General features: G+C 34.7%; 1 protein-coding gene across 2 annotated transcripts in view; it reads left to right on the top strand.

Annotated features, from left to right (window-relative positions):
* Positions 1–11,420, top strand: part of CRYM (crystallin mu) — a 76,416-nt gene that overhangs the window by 47,748 nt on the left and 17,248 nt on the right. For both annotated transcript variants that reach the window (XM_053694758.1, XM_053694756.1), the window contains one exon: positions 5,831–6,014. In XM_053694758.1, the coding sequence (XP_053550733.1) occupies positions 5,831–6,014 (184 nt within the window). The remainder of the gene's footprint in view (positions 1–5,830; positions 6,015–11,420) is intronic.

Raw genomic sequence — 11,420 nt, 5'->3', positions numbered from 1 at the left:
TACTGTATTGTAAAAATAGAAATAATTTACCATACAAGTTTTACACAAAGTTATCAATACTGCCAACACAGCTGCTGCAATATGGTGTTCATATGCACGTGCACATCCCACTTAGGTATGCTCTTCAACAAAGGACACCAAAGGATACCAAAAGAATGAAGTACATAATAATAATAAAAGTAAAATAGAAAGTTTTTTTTTTTTTTTTGTGTGCAATTTCTATCTGAATGATGGAAATGTAATTATGACTTTCATGTTCCTTTCAAAAACTAATTTGATTTGCTGACATGGGGCCAGTAACAATTGATGCTAATTCTCAAAATATAAATAACTAGAAAAGTCTATTAAAATAACATGCTCTACCTCAATCATGAAAGTTTAATTTTAAATGTCTCCCTTTGACTATGTGTTCAACCAGTTACTTTACAGTGGCATTATTTCTAAAAACATTTAACTGCAATAATTACATATATTTTTTAAATGACTCATCTCCTTTTATTAATATAAACTTGTATAAAAGCAGTACATATTAAAAACACAATGCAACAGCTTTCAATTGATTTGTGAATTACAAGTTAACAGCAGTCTTTAAATAAATGGAGACACAGAGAAAAATAAAAATAGATACTGCATCCTCTGACTGAACAGACATAACATATATGGAGTTTGTACCTAATTAAATCAAATAACCATGAAAAAGGAGGCTTAGCAATATTCAATGTCAAAAACTTTAATTTAAATAATGTGGACACTGCACGCTTAACTTCAAACTCTGGGTTTTAAATGATGGATTTAAATTTGAATTGACCCTTTGACTTCCTGTAAGTATTGGGTTATGCTCACTTACTGTCCCCCTGTTAATGAGCTGTATCTGAACACAATTCAACAAAAACACTAAACCACATTCATTAAATTATCATTTTCACTAACAGAATCCATTTCAGTAAAATCTACGGCTGCAGCACTTACTACAATAAAATGTGGCTGAAACACTGCTCTCTCTGCCTCTCTCCCTTTCCTGCTCTGTAAGGATTCAGGAAGTGACAGTGGAACATTCCACTGCACTTAGAGGGGAAGAACAGAACTCTCTTTTTCACTTTAGCAAAGCTGTCAGCTTCACAGGACAGCAACAAAATAAATGAAAGTTGTTTTTTTTCCGTTTTTGTTTTATATGATTTAACATCCAGCCCCAACCCTAAATTCCACTTACTAATGCCTCTCACTGGATTGGGTCAGCCCAAATGGGACTGCCTCAAATAAGCAGATAATGGGCCATGCAATGATCTTAACCACTTTCATCCAGTAGATGGCGCAGCATTTTGTGTAAAGGTGGGCAGATCTGCTTGTGCCTCTCCATTGCACAACATGTAGCTGTGAAAAAAAAAATGCTGGGGAAAAAAAATAGCAATTTTTTTATTTTTTTAAAGCCAATAAAAAAAAAATATTTATTTTTGCCCATATGAGAGGTGAAGCACTGCCTCACCTGCCTCTAGTGACTGCACATCACTGATATACACACACACACATATATATATACACACACACACACACATATATATACACACACATATATATATACACACACACACACACACACACACACATATATATATATATACACACACACACACATATATATACATACATACAAATACATATTTAGCAATGTATATGTATGTCTCTCAATGTTAAAGAGACAGTCAAGTCATGTTTCAGATAGGGCATGTAATTTTAAACAACTTTACAATTTACTTTTATCACCAATTTTGCTTTGTTCTCTTGGTATTCTTAGTTGAAAGCTAAACCTAGGAAGGCTCATATGATTATTTCTAAGCCCTTGAAGGCCGCCTCTTATCATATGCTTTTTTTTTTGCTTTTCACAACAGGGGAGTGCTAGTTCATGTGAGCCATATAGATAACACTGTGATCACGCCTGTGGCTTGTGGCAAACACAGCACTATTTGGCTAAAATGAAAGTTAATAGATAATAAATAAAAAGTCATGTGATCAGGGGGCTGTCAGAAGATGCTTAAATACAAGGTAATCACAGAGGTAAAAAGTGTATTAATATAACCGTGTTGATTATGCAAAACTGAGGAATGGGTAATAAAGGGATTATCTATCTTTTTAAACAACACAAATTCTTGTGTTGACTGTCCCTTTAAAGCAATTAGCCTGACACCAGATATCTCATATCTTTGAGCCCTTATAACTATTTTGTGCAATATTTCTTTTAAATAATGTTTATTATACAGTGTTAATATGAGTGTAACTGTACTTTGTAAATATTTTTGAAGTGTTTTATGCAACTTTTTTGTTTCGGAAAACAGTTAACCACAGCTCTGAGATCGCGATAAGGATTGACTTGTAAAGGTGATTGCGCTAGTGCAACCGTGATTTCACTCAACTGGTAATAGTAATAGTACTGGTAATATTAGTGAAATGAAAAAGGCTTGCACAAAAAGACAATATCGCTTGCGCAAAACTGTTTGCGCCTCACTTGTAATCTAGCCCAAATTCTGGCTGAAATTATTGTGATGTGATTTTTATATTTGCCACTAGGTGTCTCTCTGACAAGAGGCAGGAAATCTATTTCAACCAGGAGAACCAAAATCGGCTGGAGTGTATTTGTGCAGTATGTTAGTGTTGTCTTCATGTGCACATAATACAAGCTGAATGCTATAATGTGTGACTGATCAGCAGTTACTGATAAAATGTATCTGCTTCTTGAGATTAGAGAGTGGAGTGCTATTTATTGCTCCCGCCCTAACTGCGCTCGACTTCTGCTTTTTGCACGCGTTGGATACTGCACGTATTATAAGTTGAAAATAAAAGGATTTTGATTGCGCGCTGATCTGACATGCACAAAAAGTTGAAGTTAGAATACCGCAACCACATTAACATATTCTCCCACAGTCTTCAATGGAGAGCGAAAAGCTGAATTAAAACTAACACCCATCAAGTAGCGCAAATCCAATCGCATTTTCTCAAGTGTGCTAACCTGTCATGAAAATATTCATATTTACATTCCTCTGTTCTTCACATAGTAGAATGTGTTCTATTTATTCATAAATACATACTTCTATAAAAATCTGATGTTTTTTTGGTAAAATATATATCTATACACACACACACACATATATATATATATGACTATATATAGGTATCGATATATACAGTTGTGATTTACATATCAAATCTTCTAGCGCTTTTCACAATCCTTGCCTGCCCCGTGTGGCATCAAATCAAAAGTGTTATTGTATGGGTCGCTGTTTCTAATGAGCAGTGGATACACGCATGCGCTTTATTTTTGCAAGTCTTTGACGCGCTCATCCATTGTGTGTTTAAGCCATAGGGGAGTCCCCTAAATATTTTAAATAAATAAATATTCAATAAAAGTACAACATGTTACAGATAATTATTTATAAAGATAACACTTTTTTTAAAAAAATATATATCGTATATGAATACTAAACTTACATCAATAAAATGCTCGTTACTAAAGGACAATCGCTTTCTATATTCTTTACAACGCTGTCTCTGCAGGTCACTGCTCTGCTTAAAAACAATGACTCTAGTGAAGCCCATGCGCATGCGTATTTCCAGGGAGCGCACATTGCTCTCTACATCACTGCCCAACTGAAAGGGTAAAGGAACAGGGAGGATAGATGGGAAGACCATAAAAAAATACACTTTTAAATAAATATGGTAAGAAAAAAATTAAAATATATAGCAGTTTGCATTCTTATATTATGTACTTATAAAACATAATTAATTTAAACCTGGATAATTTACCATCAATGCCGCAATAAACCTGTGTCAGCACTGAAATAAGGGGGCAGTCTGCAGAGGCTTAGATACAAGGTAATCACAGAGGTAAAACGTGTATTATTATAAAAGTGTTGGTTGTGCAAAACTGGGGAATGGGTAATAAAGGGATTATCTATCTTTTAAACAATAACAATTCTAGAGCAGACTGAAATAACCTCTTGCACAAAGGATAGGCACTAATACATTAAACATTGGAGCACAATGAGAAAATGTGTACATTCAGATTAAATGCCCCTGTGTAAAATATACAAAACCAGCACAGGTCGGATGTTTTATTAATAAAATAAGGCTAAATAATGGTCAAAAAAGGGATTATCTATAAATACTGAGGGGAAATTTATCTAGGTTTCAGTAGGACAAGCTCTTATGTTTGCCAGCAATTACCACCTGCAGATTTGTGTGACAAAATGTATTATTGCACATGAGCTCTCTTGTGCTGTCCCGACCTCTGCTTTTGCGCAACTAATTGCATGAGAGCAGGGGATGTCAATCACTTCCGGACAAGTGAGTGAGAGGATAAGATGTTTCTTAAATTTGGGGTTGCAGACTCGTTCATGCACCTGCACTGTGATTACATTTTAATAAATCTTCCTTTAAGTATAGTCCAATAAATTTAATATAACCCATAATGTCAATACATTAGAGAAAAAAATTGCAACAAAAGGAATCAACCAAAATATCATTTTAACTGAACCTTAGATGTGTCTTGAGCACTTTAGGTATAAAATAGTTAGAATTATTATTGCAAACAGTACTGACATATAGCGCTTAAGGCACATGAACGCTCCTGAGCACACCCCAGTATGCAATCATAGAAAGGAGCAAGTTTCAACAAAGGATACACATAAAAATATGTAAATTTGATAATAAAAGTAATTTAGAAAGTTTTTTTTTTTTTAGAATTGTACACTTAATTTGAATCATAAAACTTTAATGCTTACTTCCATGTTTCTTTAATGTGCCTTATTTGCCAACAATACATTTAGTGTTTATGTTTATGTGTATTTGTGTGTTTATGTGTGTGTGTTTATGTGCATGTATGTGTTTATGTATGTGTGTGTTTATGTGTGTTCGTGTTTATGTGCATATCCGTGTCTGTGTGTATTGTGTGTTCATATGTCTATGTATTTATGTTTGTGTATGTGTGTGTGTGTTTATGTATGTGTATGTGTGTGTGCTTATTTGTTATGTGTGTGCGTTTATAGGTGCGTGTGCTTATTATTTTTACGTATGTGTATGTCTATGTGTATGTGTGTGTGCTTATTTGTTATGTGTGTGTGCGTTTATAGGTGCGTGTGCTTATTATTTTTATGTGTGTGCATGTCTCTGTGTATGTGTGTGTGCTTATTTGTTTATGTGTGTGCATGTGTATGTGTTTGGGTATGCATGTGTGTGTTTGTATGTCTATGTATTTATGTTTGTGTATGTGTGTGTGTTTATGTATGTATGTGCATGTATATGTGCGTGTGCTTATTTGTTAACGTGTGTGCATGTATTTGTGTGTGTGTATGTGGCGTGTATGTGTGTGATTATGTGTATATGTACTGTATGTGTGTTTATGTGTGTGAGTGTGTATATGTGTGTATGTATGTTTGTGTGTTTATGTATGCTTATGTGTGTGTGTGTGTTTATGTTTATCTATGTGTGTGTCTATGTATGTGTGCTTATTTGTGTGTGTGTGCATATGTCTATGTATTTATGTGTGTGTATGTATTTATGTGTGTATGTGTTTATGTGTGTGTGTGCCTATGTGTATAGGTGTGTGCTTATTTGTTTACAAGTGTGCGTGTATGTGTGTGAGTGTATGTGTGTGTGTATATGTGTGTGTGGGGGGGCGGTAGGTAGGGTTTAACATTCTCATAATATTTAGTTTTTTCGTTGCTATAAATTAACAACATCATTACTACTAATGCCCTGAAAAACAATGTAATCAAAAGGAACCTAAAATATTAAATGCAAGTGTTTTCTGATGCGTTTTTTTTCTCTATTGACTGATAAGGTCAAGATTTGGAGTCGTACAAAGGAAAATGCTGAAAAGTTTGCTGAAGCAGTTGGAGGAGGAGTGATCGTGTGCTCATCAGCACAAGAAGCGGTGACTGATGCTGATGTGATTGTAACTGCTACCATGGCAACCGAACCTGTTTTATTTGGAGAATGGGTCAAGACAGGCGCACATATAAACGGTACAATAATAATAGAATGGATTTTATGGCAATTTAGTACTCGTTTCTTTGTCATAAGTTACTAGATCCATTGCCAAAGACTGGGCAGCTAGTACCAATGAGGTACAGGAAAGAATTGTTACTGCTTATAATGGGTATTCATATCTGAATAAATTGCAAAAAGGTGTCTTTTAATGTATGTACTATACTAATTAATTTACACGTATATCATACTCCTATACTTTAAAGGGACATTCCAGCCAATATTAAAACCCACTTTGATGCATTTAGGTTTTGAATTGAAGCATTTTTGTAATATTCATGTATTAGCAAAAATGCTTCTAATAAAAGCTATAGCTGTTTCAAATGTGTATTTAAGTATTCACCGTGCACCAGCATTTTAAACACAGCACTTATTCAGAGAGCCTAAGGTGCTTGTACAATCTGGTAATGACTTAGGGCTAGATTACAAGTGGATCGCAAAATTGCGCTTTCGTAAACACTATATTTACGCTCCACTCAGTAATACCGGTGCACACAAATATGTGCACTTTTATTACAAGTAAAGCGCAATGCATGCATTTCCTCGCGTTTGCATTGCCTGGAAGCTTTACGCTTCCATAGGCTCTAATGGGAGCCTCGTTCTGATGCTGATAAAAACAACACAGAACCTAATGGAGGGAAGGGGGTAATTCGAGCAGCGTTGGGAATATTTAAAATATATATATTTATGTGTTTATATATTACCACATAAATATATATGTATATAAGCATATACATATATATTTACAGTATAAACACAGTCCCCATAGATCGCTATGTAAAGGCACTTTTCAGTGCCGTTTTTTTCTAACACCCCACATCCCCTCACTTTAACCCCTTATAACTGCTTCATGCAGTTATTTAAAAAAAAAAAATAAAGATACTCATAATTTTTATTTAAAAAAATGAACAGTAGACTTTATTTTGGTGGAAATTGGGACATTTATTTCATTAACCAGAGGTAACATTAACCAGCCACTTGTAATAGCTGGTTCTTTAATGTGCGCCCAAAAAAGGGGGAAATTTGCCCCTTTACGGGCGCACATTAAAATAGCGCTTCATTTGTAATCTAGCCCTTAATTTGTTAATTGTTGACATGATACAAGCCCCACTGGCACTCTGAGCAGCTGTATTATTTAAAATGCTGGTGCACTGAGAATATCTAGCTATGCTTCACATGCATTTACACAGGGTCGTCTTTAAAATTGACTGGACCCTGGGCAAACATTTTCTTGCCCCCCCCCATGCAATTTTGCTCTCCACCCCAACATCCCGAAAAACAACAAATCAATTTTTTTTTTTTAAATTACTAGCCCAACAGTGGATCATCCACTGCTGGGCTAATCATTTTAAAAAAATGAAATAAATTGCAATAAGTGAAACTGGACCTAAGCAGTACTAAATAAGTAAATAAATATATAAATTCCTCCATTGTGGATTAATTTAATATGCTTTTGAATGTGATTCTGGTGTGAGGTTAGCTGGTTAAAGAGATTTAGGGCAGCCAACAGGAGGAAAGCAAGGTAAAGACTGAGGAGGAAGCATGGAGGTGCAGACAAATATACATTTACTGACTGGAACAGCAGAACTACTATGGGAAGCTGTAAAAACAGAGATTAAAAAAAAAAACTATGAACATAAACCTTACCTTAATTTGTGAAGTATCAGCATGACACTATACATCAGCCACAGCAGCACATGTCACTTCTTTGCAAGGAACAAGTTCCCTCTCACCCTGCACTAGACAATGCTGCATTGGGAAGGGGTGTGTGTGCACTCACTTATTCTTCCCACTGACATCTTTCTACAAAGCACTGTTCCCTTAACAAACTTCAGTTAGTTGATCTTAGAGCCACAGCAGAAAGAGAAGGGATAAGGGGACCAGCAGACTGGATGCTGTCTATCCAAGGCTGCATGGATACAGTGTGAGTGGAGTCACACAGCCTCAAGACTGAAGAGAGCAGTGTCTGCAGCTGCACAGATGCTCAAATCGTCACATGCCTGCCGCTCCAGCTTTCTGCTGCATGCGCCTACAGTCAGCACTGCCCAGAAACAATCCCCACCACCAGAGCAGTTGCCTGGTAACAGTGGTAACCCCAGCAGGAACTTTTCTGATGCAGTGGGATTGGCTGGATGCTAAGTTAGGGCTTAGCATTGAGTGATGCACAATGCACATCTAAAGCAGCACATGGCACTAGGTTGTTATGTCACATGACATTGGCACGGTCTGGCACAGTTTCTCACAAATAAATATAAGCAGAAAACGTTTGTCTGTGACAGTATTAGGACTGACTGTGTGTCCCCCCCATGTCACATGACATCAGCAGTCTGGCATGAACCAAAAAAAACAACATTTTTTTTATTTTTTTTAGGACTCCTGGGCCCCTCAACAAAGATTGGGCCCTGGGCAGCTGCCCCTTTTGCCCTGTGTTAAAGACGGCCCTGCATGTGCAGAGGAAAATGTTAACACTAAAACCTTTATAACTTTTACTAGAAGCATTTTTAACAATACATGTTTATTGCAAATATGTTTCTATTCAAAGATGTAATTCATCTATGTGCATTTATTTTTAATTTAATCATGAATTATAACGTTAATATATAATATTTCAGCATTTATTATATTTAAAGCTCATATTTATTGGTACAGTGTATACAAATGTTTTTTTGGGTACAGCTATTTTATGTTTTCCCTTGTTTTTGTTTTTTACTAGTCATTAGTTAACATAATTCTACATTTTACATTTGATTATATTATTATTATTATATTGTGTTTCAGATGTTTTGCTTGTCTTGTCTTAGTTAAAGGGTGATTAAGTTAATCAGCAGGTTTGCTAGGTCAGTGGAAACTGTGTGCAAACACATTTTTATTTTTGGCTGCCATAGCTACCTCTTAAGGACATATGACAGAATTTTTCCGTCATAAAACAATTGAGCAAACTGAAAGCTGTGTCCTTAAAGGGTTAAAAAAAAAAAGCTGAAAGCAGCCTTCCATTGAAATTAGACAATATAATAAAAACTAAATGACAAAAAAACCCTGATGGTCTCTAAATAATGGAGTCTAATAAATTGAATATAATCCTTAATGGGCATAATATAAAGTTACAAAATGTACTACGAACAACAAAATAAACAGACCAAAATGGCAATACAATTACAAATTAAATGATTATCTCTCAGGGCAGTAAACAAGTATATTTGTAGCTAAATTTAGTCAAGTTACTGGTCTTTTCCTTCTGGAAACTATAAATACATTTACTAAATGCAAATATGGAGAGATAAAGTGTCGTCCCCTATCTCACCAAACACAAATAGCTGCAAAACAAATCTGAGATAAGCACATGTATACGTTTTGTAAAGCCCAGGAGAGATATACACAGCAATGCAGTCTAGCAATTTAATATGATTTGTTAGATGACCTGCTGTCTACTCTTATTCATAGTACATGTGCACCAGAAATGATAATATGCCCTATAGTATTGGGTGTAAATTGAATTAAATATGAAAACTAATCTTGTAGGTTGGATATATCAGCAAAATGTGAGTTGTAGGCACTGCCCCTGAGATACATAGATGGAAGCCTGGAGGAGATTACACATGAATTTTCTTGACTATCGCGTTCCCATGGTTAGATATAAGGTAGCTCTGAAGCAGTACATGAAGCATAAATTACAAGACGTTATTTTGATATACAACTTTTTTATGCATGGGAAATATTTTTCTTTTGCTCCAGGGTTTTAATTTCAATGCAGACTCTTTTCAAAACTGGAGATATTGAAGTCATAAATCTGGATGGTCAATCAAAAATGTATCTATCTATATTGATTGTGTTTTGCTGAGGTTATTACATGTATTTGAAAAAAAAAAAAAAAAAAGGATTATTAGGTAGTCTGGAAATTACATATTAGTTACCATACCTGTACGTTCTCCTTAAACATGAATTAAGTTTGCTAGAGCTCAATTTTTCAGACTATGTGAAATAGTAATTCTTGTTTTCTTTGCTTTCCTGCCATGCCCCTTTTATCACCAGAGATCAGTGGGACTATCTATCATCTATCTATCTATCTATCTATCTATCTATCTATCTATCTATCTATCTATCTATCTATATCTGTCTGTCTATCTACCATCTATCTATCTAAAAATGTTAGATGTGGTCACCAATTTCATGAGATTTATTTGAACCATTAACCATTTTCTCTAATTAATACAATATGTTTTATACAAGCATTTTTGTGTCTAAACAGAGATACTTTAATAATTTAGATAACTGATACATTTGTACCATAATATAGCCAATCAACAAGAGTACCCACTGGTATGTTTTAAACAGTAGCGTCTCTAAAAATTACATCTGGGTGTGACTGGGTCGCATGACAAGGGTTGTACCAAGTATCCAGCGGCAGGAAGAAGGTGAGCTGGGGTGGGCTTGGGTACAGTGGTGATGGGAAAACAAGTGATGACCATGGTTAGGGGCACATGGGGGGACACCATTATAATGGGGGGCTAGTCCCCCCACTGGTAAAGCCACTGGTTTTAAACTAGCTTTTGTTACTATCACCCAGTTTTAAGCAGCATCATATATATGGGCCTGATTAGCTAAAGCTCTCTGGGTTTTAGAGCTTCTATAAGAAATCTCTCCAGTACTATGTAGCCCTTGTCATAATTCTCTAAAGGCAGTTTCTATCTTGAGATCAGTGTGTCCCACAAAGGGGATTTACTTGTTTTTAAATATGCGAAGGCAATGCCAACATTATAAAAAAAAATATCACAATTTAAAAATCGTAAAAAAGGAATAAAGGAAGTGTTGAAATAAAAATAGGCAGTAAAAAAATGTTTTATCGCATTCATAATTGTAACTAAATTGTTCTGGAAAGATCGTGTTTCATGGAAAACTTAAAATGTGTATTGAAATTATGCAGGGAAAAAAAACGATTTAAGGCACAAAGTAGAAATAATAATTAAACTACACTGCATATGCAAAAATTGCTGTGAAATTAGTATTTATAATACAAAAGTTAAAACATATTGGGCTAGATTACGAGTGGAGCGCAAATGCTTGCGCCCGAGTGATAAGGGGTTTATCTGCGAGTTTGCACTCGTATTACGAGTTGAAAGTAAATGCAATTGTGTTTATTCCTATATATATCTATATATATCTATACGTATATATAATCATGTGTATATGTATATATATATATATATATATATATATATATATATATGAATATATATATATATATATATATGAATATATATATATATATATATATATATATATATATATTGTGCAAAAAAACATCAGATATATGTAAAAATATTTTTTTATGAATAATGCTATGTGTAGAACATTGGAATGTGAAATTTAGAGTGGGGTGTTTTTTC

This window comes from Bombina bombina, chromosome 11 (genome assembly GCF_027579735.1).
Source record: "Bombina bombina isolate aBomBom1 chromosome 11, aBomBom1.pri, whole genome shotgun sequence".
NCBI classification, from domain to species: Eukaryota; Metazoa; Chordata; class Amphibia; order Anura; family Bombinatoridae; genus Bombina; species Bombina bombina.
The sequence above is the reverse complement of the archived record's forward strand: the minus strand, read 5'-3'. Positions and strand labels throughout refer to the sequence as shown.